At 40.2% G+C, this 24,151-nt stretch overlaps 1 protein-coding gene across 1 annotated transcript in view; it reads right to left on the reverse strand.

The window, feature by feature from the left end:
- Positions 1-24,151, reverse strand: part of ADGRV1 (adhesion G protein-coupled receptor V1) — a 546,035-nt gene that overhangs the window by 59,164 nt on the left and 462,720 nt on the right. The window contains exon 87 of the mRNA XM_040241540.1: positions 12,620-12,741. Within this exon, the coding sequence (XP_040097474.1) occupies positions 12,620-12,741 (122 nt within the window). The remainder of the gene's footprint in view (positions 1-12,619; positions 12,742-24,151) is intronic.

Here is a 24,151-nt window from a genome sequence, read left to right on the forward strand (position 1 = left end):
TCTATTCTGAAGGATGAAGAAAGGAGGACTTCCTGGATCCATCTAAAGTATTTTTTAAAATTTCAGTTTATATTTGAATTCATGCCTTTAAATCGTTTTGTCAGTAGGATTTTTGCAGGCATTTTTAAAAAATCCGCATTCTGAGAAGGCAGACTTGTTTCCAAGAGCAGTAACCTTTTGGAACTTGCACCTTTAGTTGCTCCTCAGTGTTTCTGTGTTGATTGTCTGTTTGTCCTATTGGTCTAATTTTGTGAAATAGGTGTAAGGTGATTCTATAGCCAGAATATCATCTTGGAATCTGTTTTCAATAGATGGATTATAAATTCTAAGACCTTACTCAGTTTTTATTTTTTAAAAAATACTATACATATGTGTGTTTGTGTGTGTGTACATATACTGGTGATATACAAGACATAAAACACACCTCATCAGTTGACCTTAATGCTTATTCAGGCTTCCTCATTGATGTTCTCAGAAGCACCAGCCCAGTGCATATGTTTTAAGAGATATCCATTAGATACGCAATGAACTGCAGTGACTTTAAATATCTTCATTTATTAATGTGAATTCTGTTTATGTTAAACATTTATTAGAAATTTGGTGAGATGAATTTGAGACTTGTTCCTGGCTCTAGTAGAGTTCATATCTGATGAGCTCTCATTGAGTGCAGTTCTACAAGCTGGAGAATGCACTTTCAGATACACAACCACAATAACAAAACAACAACAAACACCGTATCAAAACAGCAGGAGGAGGGCATCCAAACAGCTAGTATTCGAGGGAACAAGATCCTAGAGAAAAGCAAAACCAACTGAGCGGGGAGCCCTATATCCACTGCTGTTTATTTCTTTTTTTTCTTCAGGGAATTTTCCAGTGCAAAATGAGATGCCCAGAGGCCAAACAGAAAGTTGTAGCCCGGGACAAGCCGCCATCTGACTAGGTTGGTGAGACAAAAAATAGAGTTCAAATCTACCAAAGCACCCAGGACTTGAGGGGCCAAGACTCCCGAGAAAAAGAGAATGGTAAAGGCATTTGCCACAGCTGAAGCTGCCTGCGTGTTGGCCGAAAGGCTAAGAAACTAAGCAGAAGGCAGCTGTTCAGATGCTCACAAACCAAGCAGAGAATCTAGCAGTTTCATAGTACCAGGGAATGAAAAAATGGTGTTCCGAGACTGCTGAGAAGGAGTTCCAGGAAACATGGTCAGCTTTCAGCTGAGTCACTTTGGTACCCTGAACAAACTTTGAGCTTGCCCCAAGAGAGGGTGAACCATCGCAATGCTTGAAACCCACAGTGCCTGGACCAAAGAGCTGATTGGCCTATATTCCTCTTGGCTTCCAAAAGAAAAATTAAACCCTCTTTAGAGAAGGAAATTGAATTTTGTATACAGGAGTTGCACATGACTGCCACCTATGAGAGTTTACCTGCCAAAACTTTCGTTTGGCCCACGCAATATTTGCTTTTCTCATCTGCATGCTTTGGGGAGGAGGCTGTAGTGTTTGATTCTTCTACAGTCCCACCAATCCTTGGAGTCTCACAATAAACCTGTCTGCCCACATAAGTTACTTACTTGAAACCTGAGGTATGTCCTACACATTTAAAAGCAGACAAGTGATGACAGCAGATCTATGTTGTAAGCCAAGCACTGTGAGTGTAATCACAAAGGACTGCAGCAGGGGAATACCTATGAGGGGACGAGACCTTTTGCGGGGTGAACCACTGGCTGAAGAGGGGATTTAAAGACTGAGCCGTGACAGACACAGAGAACAGGCTTGGGGGAGTGGGAGGCAAGGAATCGAGAAGGAGTTGGGGATTAGCAGACACAAACTAGAGTATATACAAAGGATAAACAACAGCAGTCTAGTGCAGAGAGTTACATTCAACATCCTGTGATAAACCACGACGGAAAAGAAGATTTAAAAAGAATACAACTGAACCCCTTTGCTGTACAGCAGAAATTAACACAATGCTGTAAATCAACTAAGCTTCAATTAACAAAAAAGACTGCGCTTACAAAACTTCCTCTCTGGCCTCATTGATTTCATACAGCTTCTGAGACAAACTTCTTTTTGTCCATTTATTCACTTACAGGACTTTGTAAAACATCATAGTTTACAAATTTTACATATATATAAATTTATGTAATACTTAGGGCAAAACTGAGGGTGAGAATCAGCATCTCCTTTTGGAAAGTATTAGCTAACTAAAGCTCGGAGATGCCAAGTCATTTGGCAGGCACTTAATTGTATTCTCTTTCTACTACACCTAACAGCTTAATATGAAAGACTGTTATAAAATATGCACATATTTATAAAAAATATATTCTCCCCACCCCAATATCTGAGTAATATGTGAGATAAAAACAGAGTTTTAGACTAGGGAAAAATGATAAATTAACACCAAAGCAAAGAGTCTGAATGACTGGGGAAAAACTGGCTCAAATGTTCATTGTTTGCTTTGTTCTCCCCAAACTCTTTTAACAAGGGGTGGTATGTATCTTGCTTACTTTAATTCTTGTTGGTTTGATATTTTGGAATCAGAGCATGCTAGGTCTTTTTGGAGGTACAGTAAAGGCCCATAAAGCCCAAGAAGAACAGCTAAAAATGCAAAAAATGTGGTCACAGAGGGCACAGGAAAAACTCGGAAATGAAAAAGCCACCAAGTAAAAAACTCAGATAGGACTGGGGCAGGAGAAGTGGGGGGTCCAAGCTTTGCAATGGAACCAGGTATCAAAAGGTAAGTTTATTCAAGCCCATCATGTCTAAACCTGTATTTGTAGGAGACAGTCACCGGCAGATCAGATCCGGACACTTTTTCTTTGGAGAACCTAGCACAAACAAAAGTGAAAGTCCTGTAGTCTGTCTGAAGGCCCTGCTTGGCCAATCAACAAGTTAATGAAAAGGTAATGCTGTTGTTCACTGTCAAATGGAGTAAGAAGTTTATTGCATGAAAGCCCAAGGATATTAATATTTCGCCAGCCCAGATGCTCCTGAACATTGAACAGAGTGGCATGACCCAATCAGGACAATTTAAATGTATCTCCTTGTCTTAGCTTCTGTATATTTATTTGTAAAGTTATAGAAATGTTCTGGGATGTTCTGAAGAGCACACGAGGCATTCATTACTTTCTGAATTTCACTCTCCAAAACAAGTGTAGTTAATTTTTTTCCACTGAACTTGACATGGTTCTGGGACAAATCAGTGATACAGTCCCAACCTCCCCTGGCTTCTACATGTTTATTCCAGGGCTTTCTGGGAGGACTGCTTTTCCATTCTTCATGAATAGTTCATGTGCTAGTCTCCAATGGAAACAAAGTGACATTTCTTATTATTGCTGGCTGTTGGAAAGCAATCGCAAAGGGAGTGCCTTGAAACAATTAGTCCTCTGTAACTGATTATTTAACAATGTGTATTTCCCAAGAGCTGTTCATCCGCAAAAGGAAGCAGCCAAGACTAAATATGTACTGGATCTAAGCAGACACCTGCACTGAAGCTCTCTGGATGCTCAACGGGAATTGTGAGAAGAAAATTAACAGAGGATTATTAATGTTCTTTTCTATTCCATTTGCAAAGAACTCTGTACCTTTTCATGTGAAAGGAAACATATTCCATTTCTTGTGATATTTCAAGGACTACTTTTATTGGGAAAATCTCTTCATGAAAGATGGCTTTAGTTTTAAAGCTGAACTTCAATATAAAACCACAAGCGATAGATAGAAAGCAAGCAAGGAAGGGGCTTCCCTGGTGGCTCAGACAGTAAAGAATCTGCCTGCAATGCAGGAGACCTGGGTTCAATTCCTCGGTTGGGAAGATCCCCTGGAGAAGGAAATGGCAACCCACTCCAGCATTCTTGCCTAGAGAATCCCATGGACAGAGGAGCCAGGCATGCTGCAGTCCATGGGATTTCAAAGAGTCAGACACAACTGAGCAATTAACACACAGACACACAAGAATAGAGGAAAGAAGACAGAAAGAGAGGGAAGGAATGAAGGAAGGAGGGAAAGAAAAGGGAGAAAAAGAAAAGAAACACTATTTTTTAGTAGAAGGAAAATGTTTTATGTGTTCAAGGCACTCGAGTGGCCACCAGAGAACAATTATCTTTTCTAAAATGTATGAGAAACAGTTCCCACCTCTGAGAACTAGGCACTTATTTCCCTAGCCATTCAGCTGTTTAAGATGTGGGACTAGGAATGAAAATGATTTTAACCAGCTGACCTTAAATTTGAATACAGGCTATATATTTTTAGCTACAAATTCCATGTTGTAACTGCCTTCTCTGAAATAGGGAATGACTCAAAAACTGCCAGGGAGCATCTCGAGACCAGATGCTCACATAAACGAACAAGTTTAAGTCAGTTACAGAGAGACAGTCAAGTAAGACTCTGAAGAATGTGGTCTCATAACTCACATACTGAAAAGTGTCATATCCCCATACTATGTAAAGTTCTGCTCCCTTGCCAACTTATGTATTCCAAGAAGAATGCATTTCAGCTTTTGGAAAGGTTCTTCTCCATATATGAATCAGCTCCCAAAACTTATTTTTCGGCATCTCCAAGAAGCTCATGCCTCTTTACTGCTGGCTACCCGCATTATCTTACTCAGGATTCCCTGATAAGCAGATTATCAGTCGGTGAAATTTTGACTGAGCAAATGGGAGAGCCCTAGAGAAGCCTGGAATATACACTGTGTTTAAGTCTGAAGCTGAGTGGTTCAGGTTAAAAATAGAAATGCATTTAGAACACAGTTAGTCTAGGTGCGATGCACTCAATGTTTCGAGTGTGGCATAGGTACCAACCCCTCAGATTGTAGGACCAGCCCTGGAGCAGTTGGTGGAGGCTCTCTGTCTAGCCAAGCATTAGCCTTTCAGCTGGCAGGTCCCCTGGAATACTTGCAGGGGGTTTAGACAGTAGCTGTTTCAACAGTATAATGATTGATAGGGTTCTACTAGTGATAGAGCAGAGTATCAAACTTAGTAATTACTTCCTTTAATGGTTTACACAAATGTGGATAAACCTTAGAGTAAACATTTTAAGAAAGTTGTCACCTATAACTTTCAGCACAATTCTTAGAAAGGATAAGCTCTACCAGAAAAGCTTCCCTGATAGCTCAGCTGGTTAAGAATCTGCCTACAGTGCAGGAGATCCTGGTTCAATTCCTGGGTTAGGAAGATCTGCTGGAGAAGGGATAAGCTACCCACTCTAGTATTCTTGGGCTTCCCTTGTGGCTCAGCTGGTAAAGAGTCCGCTCGCAATGCGGGAGACCTGGGTTCGATCCCTGGGTTGGGAAGATCCCTTGGAGAAGGGAAAAGCTACCCACTCCAGTATTCTGGTCTGGAGAATTCCATGGGCTGTATAGTCCAGGGGTCGCAAAGAGTTGGACATGACTGAGCAACTGAATGCAAATCAAAACTACAATAAAGTATCACCTCACACTGGTTTGAATGGCCAGCATCAAGCAACCCACAAACAACAAGTGCTGGAAAGGGTTTGGAGAAAGGGAACCCTCTTGCACTGCTAGTGGGAACATAAATTGATACAGACACTACGGAAGATGGTATGAAGATTCCTTAAAAAAACTAGGAATAAAACTACCATCAGTTCAGTTCAGTTTAGTTGCTCAGTCATGTCCAACTCTTTGTGACCCCAAGAATTGCAGCACGCCAGGCCTCCCTGTCCATTATCAACTCCCAGAGTTCACCCAAACTCAGGTCCATCGAGTTGGTGATGCCATCCAACCATCTTATCCTCTGTCGTCCCCTTCTCCTCCTGCCCCCAATCCCTCCTAGCATCAGTCTTTTCCAATGAGTCAACTCTTCGCATGAGGTGGCCAAAGTATTGGAGTTTCAGCTTTAGTATCAGTCCTTCCGATGAACACCCAGGACTGATCTCCTTTAGGGTGGACTGGTTGGATCTCCTTGCAGACCAAGGGACTCTCAAGAGTCTTCTCCAACACCACAGTTCAAAAGCATCAATTCTTCGGGGCTCAGCTTTCTTCACAGTCCAACTCTCACATCCCTACATGACTACTGGAAAAACTATAGCCTTGACTAGATGGACCTTTGTTGGCAAAGTAATGTCTCCGCTTTTGAATATGCTATCTAGGTTGGTCATAACTTTCCTTCCAAGGAGTAAGCATCTTTTAATTTCATGGCTGCAATCACCATCTGCAGTGATTTTGGAGCCCCCCAAAATAAATTCTGACACTGTTTCCATTGTTTCCCCATCTATTTCCCATACGACCCAGCAATACCACTTCTAGGCATATACCCTGAGGAAACCAAAACAGAAAAAGATATATGTACTCCAGTGTTCATTGCATTAGTATTTACAATAGCTAGGACATGGAAGCAACCTAGATGTCCATTGACAGACGGATGTATAAAGAAGCTATGGTACATATATACAATGAAATACTACCCATCCATAAAAAGGAACACATCTGAGTTGGCTCTAATGAGGTAGATGAACCTAGAGCATATTATACAGAGTGAAGTAAGTCAGAAAGAGAAAGAGAAATATCATATAGTAACGCATTATATGGAATCTAGAAAGATGGTACTGATGAACCTATTTGCAGGGCGGCACTGGAGACGCAGACATAGAGAACAGACTGATGGACAAGGGCTGGGGAGAGGAAGGAGAGGGTGAGCTATCTGGAGAGAGCAGCACAGAAGCATATACACTAACATATGTAAAACAGGCAATGGGAATTTGCTGGACGACTCAGGGAACTCAAACTGGGCTTCTGGAACAACCTAGAGGTGTGGGAAAGTGTGGGAGGTGGCAGGGAGGTTCAAGAGGGTGGGGACATATGTCTACCTATGGCTAATTCAAGTTGACATATGACAGAAAGCATACCAACATTGTAAAGCAATCATCAATCAACTAAAAAAATATATAATTATATAAAAAGAAATCATAAGCTCAACGTTTAGCTTTTACAAATAGAAATTATCAAATTAATGGATAAGAGAATTAAGAAAAATATTAAACACAGTCCTTTATGACTTTCTGTGGACAATGTCGACATATTTGGTTTACAATGGATCCTAAGGATATTCATAATATACCCGTGTCGTGCTGATTAAGTTTTCTAATAGTCTGACAGCAGTTGTACTTGGCCTTGTCCAAACTTACATCAATGAACAAGAAAATATAGAAATATGCTTAGTGGACATGTATTATTTTGGTCTGCCTAGCCTTGTTACCATTCTATTGGTAAGAGACTCTTTTCTTCTGGTGGGAATTCCATTTCATGTGGTTTTTGTGAGCAATACATCTTTCCACCATTAGCATCTGCTCATGACCCAGGCATGGCCAGAGGACCTGTCACTCTATGATTGGTTTTCGGATAATCAGTGACCTAGGGTGAGGGTAATTTAAGTCTTTCATAGTGTATTCCCTGTTTTATTCCCTGAAAATCAGGATGTGTTCACTTCACATTCACACATCAAGCACATCATAGGGAACTGGAAAAAAAACAGATACCATAAATATTCTGACATGCTAGCAAGCAACTCCTAGAATCAGAAAAAAAATCCTAGGGAATAAACTTAGACGACATTTCCCGCTTCATTCTCTATGTTCTGCTCACTCTTGATACTCAACAGTTTAATTTTTTTTTTTATCAAGAAGATGTAAATAACACACACATATAAAATTTAAAAATGAATTAAAGTTAAGCTCTTGGGGAAAAAATGTCTTAGAGTCCAAGGAAAAACAATAAAAATAACAGTTGACATATTTAGAATAACTTTTTAAATATCACTTTCGCATTGGCATCCATTACTCTTTAGAAAGTATTTTATATACATTTTCTTAAAATGCTCAAACGGAAGTTTGGAAGTTCAACCCCAAATCTTGAGAAAGTGATTGAGAAATTTCTGATAATATTTCAAGTAATCAGGTTTTCTTTTTAAAATTGTATCCAATAATATATATCAAAAATCAGAATAGTATAGAAATATACCTCCATCTGTCAGTTTCAGAGCACCTGAATATAATAAACTAGATAAACTGACATAAAAACTGGATTAAACTGACATAATAAACTGGATTAAAAAGTGAGGCAGTAATAATCTCTGAGCAAAATATAAAAGCCAAGTGTATGATACATAATATCCTTCTGTGGTCACAGGTGTTGACAAAAGCCAATAAGAAAATACGAAATTCAGTAAAAAAATAAAAAACAAACCCAAACTGTTAAGTTTTCATGGAATATATTTACTACTATATAGCCATATACCATGGAAATGCCCAAGGTGAAGACGAGATAGTTAATACATTAAATGAACCTTAATAAACCCTAGAGAAACCATATTTTCCAAGCGTTTCTTCACAGGTGCTCATTTTAGCTCTGACTCAGCACTGGTACTAGGAATGTGCCAAAGCTCCAGATACCCGGCATCAGTGATAGAAACAGTCATGGCTTCAGTGGTGCCACAGAGATGGAAGGAAGCTCATTAAACAGGCATTTGAAATATTTTTAGTTATTGCTTATACTTAGCTTGTTTTCAGTTCCTCAAAGAAAGAAATCATAAAAATTCCTTTTATATTTTCTCTTGAAATGCAGTTCAATGCTCAACCATACTCCTTTACTACCAAACCTCCACCCTCCATAACAGCTTAATAAACCTTTTCCTTGTGTGTGTGGTTGGAGAGGTTACAATGGCTACCGTTTTCATCTCAGGGCTTAATTTATGTAATTAACTGCTGAATTACAATCAGGTGTCCAACCTGAATCCCACTAACTTCTAGACAGTCATTGCCTTTACCATCTTCCAACTCACCATAGTTTGCTATTTACATCCTGCCTAGAACCTGCTCCTTACCTTTTACTATTTTCACTTCAAGCTTTTAACCCATTCCTCTCAACAAACATCCTTGCTTTCTGCCTTTCAGAGATAAGAGAAAGACTGGATACAAACTCCGGCTTTCCACAATTTCAGCTCCAGAATAGTTTCTCGGGTATTCCTGTCTTTCCTTCTTTCCTGAGCCTCGGAGAAAGAAACCCGTCTGTGCCTCCCTCAGACAGACCGTGTATCTCGTCTGTTCTCCCTGCCCTGTCCGTGATCTTGCCAAGGCAATGAGTCATTCCTCTGGTTTTCAGTACCTTCTACGTTAGTTCTTTTCACAAGAAAAGCAAACCCCCAAATGTCCTTTGCACCAGCCAACCTTCCTTCCTAAGCTATTGCTTTCTCCATTAAACGTCTTGAATATCACAGACAGACAAACAAACAAACAAAAAAACCCTGTTCTTTATGTATGAGGTACTGTGTGCTTTACACACATTATGCTATTTAATTAAATCACACTGTGATCTTGAATGGTCTTTATTTTCTTTTCATAGATGAATAGAGTAGAACTGAGTAAATACCTGTGACTCAGCTGAAGTCAACCAGATGGCAGGCTGTGGAGTTGCAGTCACACTTACTTTAACCAGGGGTTCTCAAACTGATTTCCAGAGCAGCTGTGTCAGCATCACCCAGAACTGTCAGAAATGCAGATTTCCAGGCCCCACCCTGATCTACTGTATCAGAAATGCTGGGTGTGGGGCCTACCACCTGTGTTTTAACAAGTCCTTCGTGTGCCTCTGCTGACACTCCAGTTCGGGGACCAAGGCACTAGACCACACTGCCCTCTTCTTACCCTAATTAACTTCTCTGCTAACTAGACAGAGTTAGGGGTCTTCTTTTGAAGCTTTCTTTTCTTCCAAAAGTTCCAAACCACTGTATCTTGATTCTCTTTCATTAGCCTGCTTACTAAAACATTGGTTAGTTTTACCAAAGTCTCCCAAATCTCACCAACTCCACTGCATATTCCCCAGGACTTTCTCCTGATGTAATTTCCACATTGACCAAAGGAGCCAGTGCCCAGCCATGTACCCGAGTGAGGATCTCCAGCAGACGTGGCTCTCTAACACCTGGTGCATGCTAAGTCACTTCAGTCGTGTCTGACTCTTTGTGACCCTACGGACTGTAGCCCGCCAGGCTCCTCTGTCCGTGGGATTCTCCAGGCAAGAATACTGGAGTGGGTTGCCTTGCCCTCCTCCAGGGGATCTCCCCAATCCAAGGATCGAACTTGGGTCTCTTACGTCCCCTGTGTTGGCATGTGGGTTCTTTATCATTGGCAACACCTGGGGAGCCCCCAACTCCTCCATTTAAGTGGCAAAACCAAACTGCATCAGTGTTTATCTCTATAATATTCTCAAAGCTGTCGCCTATCTCTATTCTCAGGTGCACTCCCAAACAGTATAGGCTAGAATACGACAACAGCCTTCCTGCCTGGAGCGCTCTTCTTTCCCCCCAACACCCTCCTAAACATTTCCAGCTATCCTTCTAAAGAGTAGGTATGAGCATGTCATTCCTATCTCAAATTTTTAAAAATGCCCAAAATTTAAAAAACAAAAAACTCAACTTTGACAGTTTCCCTTTACCTAAAGGCTGAAGTTTATCATCCCATTCTGAGCATGGAAACATGGCCATTAGGAAAACCCAGCCTTCTGTCTTCTCTCCCACCACAACTTTTCTAGCTGCATAAACTTTCTTCCCTCCCCACATGTAGGCAAGACTAACCACGTTTCCATTCTGCAGCCTAGTCTAACACTGTACTCTCTGCCTGAAATACCCAACTTTGGCTACTTGTCACTTATGGGACTTCCCTATAGCTCAGATGGTAAAGAATCTGCCTGCAATGCAGGTTCGATCCCTGGGTTGGGAAGATCCCCTGGAGAAGGAAATGGCAACCCACTCCAGTATTCTTGCCTGGAGAATCCCATGGACAGAGGGGCCTCAAGGGCTACAGCCCAAGGGGTTGCAAAGAGTCAGACACGACTAAGGACCTGACACACAAAGGTGACACAAACTAGGAGCAGGTAAAATGCGTGAAATAAGTTGAGTATAATTAGGTCACAGGCCTCATCTAAAGAGGGCAACGTCTACTCAGGACTTGAGAATCGCTGCCGTGCAAATAATCCATCAAAGAAAAGCCAGACATTCAGGTTTTGATGTGAAATTTTAAAATTGAGCAAATATTAAAACCCTGTTCTGTGTACCATTGTGTGTTCACCAAACAAAATACATCAGTAGACTGTCAGTGTAGACTTTGGTATTAGTTCTGCTAGGCCCAGGGATTCAAAGGTGATCAAGACAGGGCCTCTGACCTGAGTGGCTAACCTCTGGGGCTCAGCTCAAACACTAGCCTGGGCAGGAGTAAACAAGTCCTCCACTCTGCTCTCGTAACACCGTGTTTACATGGCACCTGCCACAGTACACCCTTACAGCTAATTGTTTGCTTACTCCCTGAATCATCAGATCCGAGAGGAACAGGGCTGTCATCTTTGTCCTCGTAATGGCAGCACTGGTACCACTGTGCGAGTACTGGGTACTCAGTTATAACTCTATTGAGAGATGTCTATATGTCAACTTGTATCAACCTGATTCCAAATGTTTAAGCTACTTTGTATCTTTCCCCTCCCTAAATTGATATTCTGATCTGAGTAGGCACCACCTTGTTAAATGTGATCTCACTAATGAACCTGTCTCGGAAAAAGCAAACCTAAATATGGTTTGAGTCATATTTCAGTTGTGTGCTATAATCCTAATACTTTCTCTACAGAGGTTATTTTATAAGATGGTGATCCAAACAAGGGCTGTTTAGAGAAATCCTTGATAAATTCAAGATACTGTTTTAGTCTACAGACAGATCTTTTTACTTTGGAAAATAAGAAAAAAATGAGTTCATTTGTTCCATTTGCTAATTTCAGGTTGCAACTTTTTTTCCATTTAACAAAAGCACAAAAAAGTCAGTTTTAATTTTTGTTAGTTATATAATTCCTAGTTATGCTATCCAAACATGCTCACAAAGCTAACTTAAGCTAGGCATTGCCAGACTTGGAGGATGTCAATCATTTTCAGTGAACCAAAACACCAAGTACCAGACTTAATAGGGAACTGCTTGACCGTCATTGTTATTTCACTCTCAGCTGATCTAATTTTTATACACAAACCCAGTCCAAATATATGCATGTGCCCTAAATAGCTGCCATCTGTAAAGTTTATAAACATCAATCCTGCTGAAAAAGAAACATGTTTTTGTAGTTACTTAGGTGTTGTCAAAATGAAAGAGGGTAAAGATTTTATATCTTTCTACTTGTATAACCAGCAAGTTAGACAGAGAAGGCAATGGCACCCCACTCCAGTACCCTTGCCTGGAAAATCCCATGGATGGAGGAGCCTGGTGGGCTGCAGTCCATGGGGTCGCTAAGAGTCGGACACGACTGAGCGACTTCACTTTCACGTTTCACTTTCATGCCTTGGAGAAGGAAATGGCAACCGAATCCAGTGTTCTTGCCTGGAGAATCCCAAGGATGGGGGAGCCTGGTGGGCTGCCATCTATGGGGTCACACAGAGTTGGACACGACTGAAGAGACTTAGCAGCAGCAGCAGCAATATTTAAGGTGTTAAAAAATTTTAACACAATCTTTACCACTTTGATCTAACACTCTGCGTGATGTTTTGTGCATATTAACTCACCTCTGTGGATGCTTGATTCCTTTATGTTGAGACTCCATGCCGTGTGTTCACTACAACACATGCATGCTGTAATCCAACCGTGAGACTTACCTGCAAGCTGTTGAAAATGACGAACAGAACCAACATCCAGAAGTGTCTGTAAGCCATGTGCAGGCCTCCCCAAAGCCATGTCATCGAAATCAGGGCAAAGAGATACAAAACCAGTGGAATTTCTAGACACCATAAAAGAAAAAGAATTTTTGAACTTGAGAATACTTCATAATCATACATGTATACAAAATTATTTTTAGCTCCTTCCTGGAGATACCCTCTGTGCCCAAGTACCTGTTTTGCAAGAACAACCTTGGAAATCCCATTCTCAGGGATTCCAGAGAAGAGGAGGGAACATTGCTGAGTCTACATTCCTTCTGTTCTCTCTCTGCCCTCCAAGGCTGGAGAAGGATGAGACCTGTTCCTCTCCTAGACTACCACCTGCTGGCCTGTTCAGGAAGCGCTGGAGATGCACTCACATTTCGATCCCAGGAAAGGCCCGGTATATAAACCTGCTTTTTACTTTGGAAAATTTACAAGTGCTCTCTATCAGAAAATGGCAGGCAGCAATGTCCTTCCAAAATTACAGCAGCCTAGTCTAACATTTTGAAACATTAATGAACTTGTTTGTATGTAACGGACACATATGTATTCATATTTTTTTTTCTGCCTGAGTGGACACCAAGCTTTATAGCTGTGGTTAAGAGCAAAGATGAAGAGACTGATTCACTACTGTCAAGAGTAAGTTTATTCTACCATTATTTTATCATGAAATTTGTTTTGACAGTTCCCAGAACAGATTTCATGCGGGCCAAAGGACTTCATTACCCTTTCTACTTTATCTCTGGTATTTTGGATTTAGAATAATAATCTTAAAAGAGGAGATAATAATATGTAAATGGCAAGCCATATAAGATTTGGAAAGTGAATCAGATCTTGTTGTTTAGTTGCTAAGGCACGTCCAACTGCTCTGCAACCCCATGGACTACAGCCCACCAGGCTCCTCTGTCCATGGGATTTTCCAGGCAAGAATGCTGGAGTGGGTTGCTACTTCCTTCTCCAGGGGATCTTCCCAACCCAGGAATCAAAACTACATCTCCTGCTTGGCAGGCAGCTTCTTTACCACTGACCTTACCTGGGAAGTCTGTCTTGTAGAGCACCCTTAAATTAGAGTTTGATATTTTGCCATGATTTAGATTATAAACCTAGCCAGAAATCACAGAAGTGATGCTGGGTTCTTTTTACAGCATTCTATTGGTTTCCACAAGAATCCAATTTGTCCTATTTAGGCTGTTTTGGCCACTTGATTAAGGTAGTGGCTGCATGAGTCCTCCACTATAGTTAGTCCTTTTTCCTTTGAAATTAGTATGTATCTTGTATGGCATTACTTAGGAACTAGGCAAATATTCTTTCACTAATCGAATATTTGATTTATTCATTTATTTATTTTTGTCATATAGATTCTCAATGTAATGGGTTATGGTATACTTTGTTGTTTAGTTGCTAAGTCGTGTCTGACTCAAGATTCCTTGGATTGTAGCCCTTATACTGCTACCTGTTTATTTTGATGTTCAGATTGTCCTAAGTCTGATTAATGGGAGCCCCTTCAAGATAGTTTCTGTGATTTCTGTTAGGTCATCGTTCTGGGAGCATTTCCTTGCTTCTGACCCAACAAGATATTTCAAGTTCATGTCATACTTCCCCTGCCATAGTCCTGGTTTCTGTTAGGGTAGAAGGGTGTTTAGAAACCAAGGTCCAGGGCTGTGTATAGTCTTTGGTATTGGATTACTGCTGTTCCTAAGTCCTCTCAGAGCTAGAGCATACATGTCTGTGCGTGTGCATGCACAGACGTGCGTACACACACACACATCCCTATATCAATATCTACCTCTGTATAATGAAAAACATCCTTTTATACCAATACTTCCAATTCCAATCCAATGCCACAATGCTAATTGTAATTTTCTCTTTCTCTGTATTTTAATTTCCTTCTCTGTTGGCATTTCTTGTTATTCGTAAAATATTTACCTATTTGATCAGCTCGAGTTGATTGCAACCAATCTCCCACTGCTGTCATCTGTCCCTGGCACAGATGGCCCCCCCAAAGCCACTCGAGTTCTCATGAGCCTTGTGAGTACACCCCACCCTTCACACGGACGCCCCCTCACAATGATGGGGCTGGGACACTCCATCCTGGACACCTTCCAGTGGATGCATACCTTGCTCTATACAGACTAATGGCATTACAATAGTTCCAGAAGCGAGAAGAAAAAGCAGGGAAGAAGGAACATGAGCATTTTTTTTTTTTTGAGAAGGAGACCATGATGACATCTTGTGAGATATTCTTTTCACAGAAAAAATGTCAATTGTCTGAGTTATTACCACTACAAATAAGAACAAATAAGAATAATATAACACAACATAATTTACAGATGAATAGTCCTTTTGTCATTAATACCTTACCATAGGACAGGAGTGAATATATTAAGGTTTATTTAGCCTTTTTTTAAAAATTTATTTTTGCTTAATGAAGTCATACAATTTGATAAAGGCCAGAAGACTCATTTGTGCTTCTTACAAGATACCCTAATATTTAGGAAACTGCCTAAGCTGTGCTTATAAAAGTTTTCAAAGGTTAGATATTAGTCTGGCAATTGCCTTCTTTGCTCTCACTGTGCAACTACAAGGTTCTATTTATGGCTCTGTGCACAGTACAAAAGGACATGCATATTTTGCATGAACAGCAACAAACCAAATTTTCAAAATCTGGCCTGCATGTTCATGTGAGCGCCGAGAGCCAGACGAGCGCTGTGTGCTGATAAAGCTCAGTGCACAAGCCAAAAGAGCATACCGGGGCTGGCGAGAAACAACCAGAGCTCATGTTTTTCTGGAACTCTGCAGAAAAGTGTGGTAGCTTGGCACCCCAGATCAGAAACTGCACGGAAAGAAAGCCAGTCGTAAATAACTCAGCATACCGAACAGAAGACCCTTGCCTGCTTTTCCGGCAGTATAACAATGATTCAGGCCTGATTTCAGCTGGAAAAAACATATCCAGAGGGAAATCTGGATTCTGTGGGCCTGAAGTTTATAAAACTGAAAAGTTTCTTTCAGAAACAAAAATTTCCAAAGCATAGTTGGATAGAAGATCTTGGAAGAGGCCCTAAAATGAATGCTTCATCAGCTTTATGGTTAACCTAATGGAGGTACCTTTCACTTTTCCGGGGTCAAGAGAAGTGTGTTATGTTAGTTGCTCAGCTGTGTCTGACTCTTTGCGATCCCATGGACCATAGCCTACCAGGCTCCTCTGTCCATGGGATTCTCCACGCAAGAATACTGGAGTGGATTGCCATTTCCTTCTCCAGGGGATCTTCCCGACCCAGGTATCGAACCTGTGTCTCCTGCATTAGTAGGAGGGTTCTTTACCACACGCGCCACCTGGGAAGTCCGTGGGGTCAAGAGTAACAGTGATCAAAAGAAGGGGTGTGAGAGTGGGAGATGGTAATGAAAGTGGAGGAGGCACGCTTCTTTCTGTTTAAAAGCTCCTATGAAATCCACTTGGCAAACTCAAAATGAATGCTCTTTTAATGAACAGCATTTAGTTACATATATCCTAAGCTGATACTTCACATTTGGTGAAAGGCTAGTAACTTTTCTGTTGGCTGTATAAGCCCTGTTTACCGATGTAGCCATTTATAAGAGGTAATGTTAACAAGTTACCTTTAGGAGTGAATTCCTTATCAGAAAACAGAATCATTCCAATGTTCTCAATGAAAGGAAACACTTAAAACACAGTCCGGGGCTCTTGGAATAATGTTATCTGGATTAAGGCTGTTGAGACTTCCCTGGTGGTCCAGAGGCTAAGACTCCATGCTTCCAATGCAGGGGGCGAGGTTCAATCCCTGGTCAGGGATCTAGCTCCCACATGCTGCAACTAAGAGCATGCAAGTCACAACTGAAGATCCTACGTGCTGCAACTAAAGATCCTACAAGCTGCAGCGAAGACAGGCGATCCCCCATGGCACAACCGAGACCTGGCACAGCCAATAATAAACAAAGAAACAAACATTTTTCTGTAAAAAGACTGTGCTACCCAGAATATATAAACACCCCTACAACTCAACAGAACCCAAAGAACCCAATTCAAAAATGGGCAATGGACTTAAAGAGATATTTCTCCCTGAAAGATAAACAAATGGCCACTGAGCACAGGCAAAGATGACCAACATCACTAGTCACTAAGGAAAAGCAAATTAAACCCACAATAAGATACTATGTATACCCACTAAGATGGCTCTTGTCGATAATTAGAATACTACAAGTGTGGGCAAAGATGTGGAGAAACTGGAACCTTGGTGCCTTAGTGGTAAGAATGAAATATGGTGCAGCTGCTGTGGAAAATGGTTTGGCGATACTTCAAAATGTTAAAAATACAATTACTATATAGTCTAGAAATTTCACTCCTAGGTATATGCTCAAAATAACTGAAAACTTCATGGCAGCACCATTCATACTATCCTAAAGGTGGAGACAACCCAAAAGTCCCTCAACAGATGAACAGATAAACAAAACGTGATATGTACAAGCAGTGAAATATTGCTCAGCCTTAAAAAGGGGTGAAATTCTGACGTATGCTACAACGTGAATGAACCATGAAAACATGTTAAGTAAAATGAGTCAGACACAAAAGTACAAATACTGTAAGATTCCACTTACACAAAGTGCCTAGAATAGACAAATTCAGAAACAAAGCAAAGAACAGAGGTTACCCGGAGCTGGGGTGGGGTGGGGGTGGGGGGATGAGGGTGTTATTGCTTAATGGGTACAGAGTTTATGTTTGGGATGATGATAAGTTCTGAAAATAGACGGTGGTGCTGGCTGCACAGCGCTGTGAAGGCACACATCGCTACTGAACTGTACACATAGAAATAGAATGGTAACTTTTAAGTCTTGCATATTTTACTACTATTTTTTGAAAGCTATACTATTAATAAAAAAAAAGACAAGCTTGTGTCAAGATAAAGTTCCACAATGAGGGAGAAAAAAAAATCCTTGAAATACTTTAAATACTTAGCAAGAATCACTAATGTGAAAAACAAAGCCATCTGAAAAGATTTTAGTGAAAGAAGTTACTGGTGGAAAGTAAAAAAACAAACAAAAATATTCAGCCCGTGCATTTGCCATTTAGTACTACTATCATTAGAAAAGTCTACTTATGGGAGTTAGTAGCTTCCACTGAGAATACACAAAATCTCTTTATTTTTTAGTGTAAAATATGATTTCAATGAATTTCATTGCCATTTTTAAAGAAAGTATGGTGCTGAATTATCTCTTTTCTTTGTAATTGCAGCCTTGGCTTTATTGCTATGCACCAGTGACAATTATGGCTTTATTATGGAAATCACACCTCATTTACATGAAGCTGAAATTTATTCTGTGTTTACAATCTTCTAAACTACTTGCTTTAATTTTACCTCACTGACCTTCTGATTCTAACAATTTGGATGTGCTACTAAAACAAACTCATCAATGTAAAACAAGGAAGACAACTGTGAAATAATGTAGATTTAAGATATTTATGGGTCTATTTCCAACAGTAAGCACGCATCATTTTTAAATTAGAAAAAGAGGTAATCGAAAAGAAGGCATTGAAAGGTCTTATTTCTAAAATATGGGCCTTTATTCTGAAATGAACAGATACTTGAAGGCCAAGAAATTTCATTGATCTGATCCATTCCCTGGTGAGAAAATATTAAATGCTCTCTTGAGCTTTCTTAACAAGGGTAAAGACACAATGTACAGTCACCCACCAGTGTTTTTAGCAAATAAACCTAATGTCATAGAAGATAACAGGGCACATTCTTCACAAAGCTGCCAAGTCAGCATTAGGATACTGTGGCTGGAACAGACAACAGACTTACAGATCGGATTTGTAAACTGTCCAGAGAAATGCTCCCTACTTCATCTGGGTAGTTTGTATTCTTACTCTTTGGTCATTAGCCCTATACTTGGTTCTGTTTTAGAATTTCCTTCGTACTTCAACACATTCCCAGAAGAGCTCTTAAGAACCCACATGGACAACAGAGAATCCACTCTAAGCCCCCTGGCCATAGTCTCCAGACACAGTGGCACATGTTTGTTGCAGCAGGCTAGACCCTGTGCATGTCAACTCAATGACGGCCAGGTTCTTCACTTTAGCCATCCTGACCAAATTTATCATCTCCAGTGAAATATGAAGATCACACAGATTGGAGGGTTGCTTTTAATGTGCACACTCACATCCAAACTATCACTCAGAAGTTCCTGATGAAGCTTTATTGAAAATGAACCTCTCCATGTCTGCTATTCCCCCTATCCCCTTTGATATTTCCTATTCTCTCCTACCTTATTCTACTCCATTCCAATCCATCGCATCCCATCGCATCCCATCCCATCCCATCCCACTTCACTCTAAAATGCTGCAAGGAGACTCACCAGTGTATTGTGACTCACAATGTGTAAATCTTTGCTCTAAAAGATAGTTCAAGAAGCTAGTAGGCTATCTTAGACATAAAGTAGGCACAGTAAACATAACTATCGTGGGACACCGACTGCTATCATGTTCTGATATGGATTTACCCTGACCTTTCCTGGATGTGAAGGAGGCAAGCCTAATTTGGAGGGACCTACACAGGTAATATATTGACTCTGCAGGCAGAAAGTCAATACTGGCAAATTTTCCAGGTATAAGAGAAATGTGAGAAAATTCTCAAAGGAGTCTCAAGTCTGCTGGGAACCTAAATAGCAGTACTTTGTAAATGGGTGACTTTGGGCTCTCCTGGATGTTAGAAGACAGTTGAGTGTCAGGCCTACTTTGAAGGTGATTTATTGGGATTGAATAAAAATGGTACAAACCTAGAATTATGGTCTCGCCTTGCAAAAGCTATATATAATTTTCAATTTGCAGGCTATAATTTTGAATCTGAGAAGAATAATCAAGTTAGATGAGACATACCCACATGGACCTTGCATGCACTGTTATTAGAGTAATTCCATTGGAACCATGTACTTCAAAGTTGCCAGATAATATTCTACTGGGTTGGGGGGGGGTGTCAAATAGGTCTGTGATTCTTAAGGAAAAGGTGAAATGATCTGTTTTTTTTTTTCCTTGTGAGAAAAATGTCTTACAACTATGGGAAGGAGAAATATCATTTGGTTTCACAGCCAACATAGGAACTTTCTACACACTTCATAAATGTTTCAAAAATGACATTATGACCAATGTTTTTAGAAGATCAGAATTCTAAAACAAACATGAAGTCAGCCTACCAACAATCGAAGACTGGCTTAACCTAGTTTTCTAACTACATTACCAGTTACTTAGCCATGAAGGAGTTCAAAACAGTCATCTCCAGGCATGCTCAGGCACCTAAGAGCAATTCCCAACACACTTGGCTTTCATAATACAATGAAAATATACAATGCATCTTTCAACCTGCTACATCTATATTTTAAATCTTATTAGATGGTCTCATAATTTGAGGAATTAGGTTACTGTGTATTTGGCCATGACTAGTGAGAAGGCAATGGCACCCCACTCTAGTACTCTTGCCTGGAAAATCCCATGGATGGAGGAGCCTGGTGGGCTACAGTCCATGGGGTCACTAGAGTCAGACACGACTGAGAGACTTCACTTTCACTTTTCCCTTTCATGCATTGGAGAAGGAAATGGCAACCCACTCCAGTGTTCTTGCCTGGAGAATCCCAGGGACGGGGGAGCCTGGTGGGCTGCCATCTATGGAGTCACACAGAGTCGGACACGACTGAAGTGACTTAGCAGCAGCAGCAGTGAAAAAGTCGGCTTAAAGCTCAACATTCAGAAAACTAAGATCATGGCATCTGGTCCCATCACTTCATGGGAAATAGATGGGGAAACAGTGGGAACAGTGTCAAATTTTATTTTGGGGGGCTCCAAAATCACTGCACATGGTGATTGCAGCCATGAAATTAAAAGACATTTACTCCTTGGATGTGAGTTGGACTGTGAAGAAAGCTGAGTCCTGAAGAATTGATGCTTTTCAACTGTGGGGTTGGAGAAGACTCCTAGAGTCCCTTGGACTGCAAGGAGATCCAACCAGTCCATCCTAAAGGAGATCAGTCCTGGATGTTCTTTGGAAGGACTGATACTAAAGCTGAAACTCCAACACTTTGGCCATCTCATGCGAAGAGTTGACTCATTGGAAAAGACTCTGATGCTGGGAGGGATTGGGGGCAGGAGGAGAAGGGGATGACAGAGGAAGAGATGGCTGGATGGCATCACTGACTCGATGGACATGAATTTGATGAACTCCGGGAGTTGGTGATGGACAGGGAGGCCTGGCGTGCTGCGATTCATGGGGTCGCAAAGAGTCGGACACACCTGAGCGACTGAACTGAACTGAGCCAGTTATGTTTAAAGATAATTTCATAGTACATCACAGGGCTGTCATTACAATTTAATAGGCTCTAATTCAACACTGAAATCTTGAGTCAATTCTGACACAATGTCTCAGAAAAATTAACACTAAAAATAACTCTATGTGCTCAAGAAAATATTTTTTCCCTGTGTTAAATATGTCAGTTCCCAGAACTGTTTCCTAGTAGAGACCCCTGATCTGACTAAATGCCAGCTGACCTCCATGCTTATATTTCCTTTCTTTAATTTGGGTCTCTAGCCCGCACACTACAAAACTGTAACACTGAGTAAAACGTTTATTTCCTTTGCCACGTCACTATTCTAAAAAGTCCACTTGAATGAAATCTTTTGGTTCCTGTCAATGTGATTCACTGCATCTTTCTTCCAACAGATATTCTGGTATCAGATTATCAGGGCATAGTCTGATCTTAAAAATATAGCTATATATTTCTGAAATGCTTTGGGGATATTATTTACTGTCTATTGTTAAATAACTATACCTGTAAATATAGAAAACTAATATGAAACCCACAAAGAGAGCTGTTTTCAAGGATATATAATTACAGCCCATAAAGTGGTGTAATACCTGTGTTATATAAAGGCTTATCATTGTCTATTTAAACAATGGCACAGTACCCACAGGTGTGCCAGGAATGTCTATGCTGATGAAAATGAACTAATATTTTACTGCTCATTCTTACTAACAACCTTGGATCAAGCCCTTACAGGGAAAAGAAAGAGAAACCATTGTGCTAAGAAAGAAAGGCAATCTGCTGGGTGAATGGCCATCTGTGTGATCTAGGGAGAAGGAGGCTGTCCCAAAAAAGTCATCTACACTGACAACATTTATATGTTGGTGGCCAAAGTAATCTTACCAATGTGACTTGGATCTAATGACAAACTTTAAAATTTTCTTTCTGTATTTGCTTGTCAATGTTATATGTAGATCTAAAAATGTGTAAGATTTTAATTCTAACCCTTTCTCCTCTTTCACATGGAAATGAACATTGTTAATGGTTAGACGGTTTCAGCTATTAGTATTTCAGGTATCAGCTATTAGTAGTAAATACAGGGTAGATATTAGAGCTTATTTTCACCTCAGGCTCAAAACTATGTTTCCACTTTTTTCTTCCCTTTTTCTTTCCTTCTTTCCTCCCTCTCTCCTTCCCTCCCTTCCTTTCCAAGCCTCTGACCTGGAGCTACTCACTTATTATTATTATTAGTAGTAGTATTACTGTTACTAATCAATTTCATCTTTAATAGGTTAGACAGATCCTTCTACATTTTTCATTTGTTTCTCTCTTTTTTTAAAAAAAAATCAAGTGAAGTTTATTCTGTTATAAAGTTTGTGAGCCACATTTGAAAAATAAAATTTTTTTTCATGGTGGCATATAACCATAGATTGTGTTTACTTGCAAAGACTCTGGCATTAGTGGGGAGAATGCTGGAGAGAGGAAAATCACCATACTTCTTCGAAATCATCTAATTAAATGTGTAAGTATCAACAATTGCTCATTTCAATTACTTGTTGATTTACAACCACATCGATTTACAATGTCTTATGAAACTGTACAATAGAGCTTTCAAATTGCTCTTCAACATTTTTAGTGTTTCCTATGACCCAATTTCTATTTCTTTCTTGAAGCTGATGCATCCTAGTTATAAATCATATCATTTTGCTTTCCTGAAGGTAATTTACACTAAATTTTATAATTTCCTTCTGTCAAATTCAATTAAAAGAAAAGATATGTTTTGAACAAGGGCCCTGAGCCAAATAAATTTTTTTTAAAAGCATATACACTGAAGTTGACTGAATGGGATTTATTCTAAAAGAGGCAGAATAGTAGAAAGGTTATGAGCATGGACTCTGGGGCCAGATTACTTGAGGTCCATTTACTAGCTGTGTGACCTTGGTGAGTTACTTGATGCTCTGTTGCACAATTTCCTCATCTGTACAATAAAGATAACATTAGTACCTCCTAAATATGCTTTATTGAATTCAGTGAGGATTTAATGATTGAAATGCAAAATACTTAGAACAGTTTTATATAAACTTTGGTGATTGCTTATTATTCAAAAATATAGATATAAATATACATATATATTTAAGATTCAAAAGTGCATTAGATAAAATGTGACCGGTAAAAGGATGAATTACATATGGATCTTCTTTGAAATATATATATGATAAAATGTGACAGGTAAAAGGATGAATTACATATGGATCTTCTTTCAAATATATATATGATAAACTGTGACAGGTTAAAGGATGAATTACATATGGATCTTCTTCTATATTGCAGATGGTAAGGAATCCACCTGCAATTGCAGGAGACCTGGGTTCAATCCCTGGGTTGGGAAGATATACTGGAGAAGCAAATAGCTATCCACTCCAGTATTCTTGTCTGGAGAATTCCATGGCGGGGGTGCGGGGGGCCCCCCCCCCCCCCCCGGTGGGGGAATAAACACACACATACACTATAATAAAAGGTAGAAGATACATATTAGAAGAGAGGGATCAGGTTACATAAAAATTCAGGGAAAGCAGCAGTTACTTCCCATAGATGGTATCAGAAGGGCTTTTGTGAGGAAGAAGGAATTTCAACTGGAATTTAAAGATGAGCTATGTCTGAACATGTGGATTTTGAGCTTAAGGTAGGAAAGAAAGGCAAAAAGGCAAGGGCATAAATGAGTGTAAAATATCCCTTCTGACTTGCATGACAGGTCCAGGAAGGGTAATAGTGAGAGGAATGAGGTCATGAAGGGATTGTGCAGACCAGGTTAAGCAACACAGAATGATTTTACAGGAAATGGAGAGGCATTTAAAATTTCTGAGAAGATGAGTGCCCAATCAGAAGAGAAATTTCCTTAATCTCACGGGAAAGTAAACAGATTGGTGGACAGAAAGCTGGAGGCAGGGATACCAGCCAGGAAATCATGGCAGTGGTCCAAGTGAGACATGATGAAGACCTGGGGCCAGAACATGGTGAAGGAGTGTTTCCACAATGGAAACAAGGGCATGGACACAAAGATATGGTAAAGAATCTAAAGGTGAAGTACCCCCAAATCAGAAAACAAGGAGGAACTTTAAAAATCATACAGATATTGGGACTTCATCCCTGGAGACTCCAACACATTGAGGCGGTAAAGAGACTCATCAC

The sequence above is a fragment of the Oryx dammah genome, unplaced genomic scaffold, assembly GCF_014754425.2.
Source record: "Oryx dammah isolate SB20612 unplaced genomic scaffold, SCBI_Odam_1.1 HiC_scaffold_5, whole genome shotgun sequence".
Classification (NCBI taxonomy): Eukaryota; Metazoa; Chordata; class Mammalia; order Artiodactyla; family Bovidae; genus Oryx; species Oryx dammah.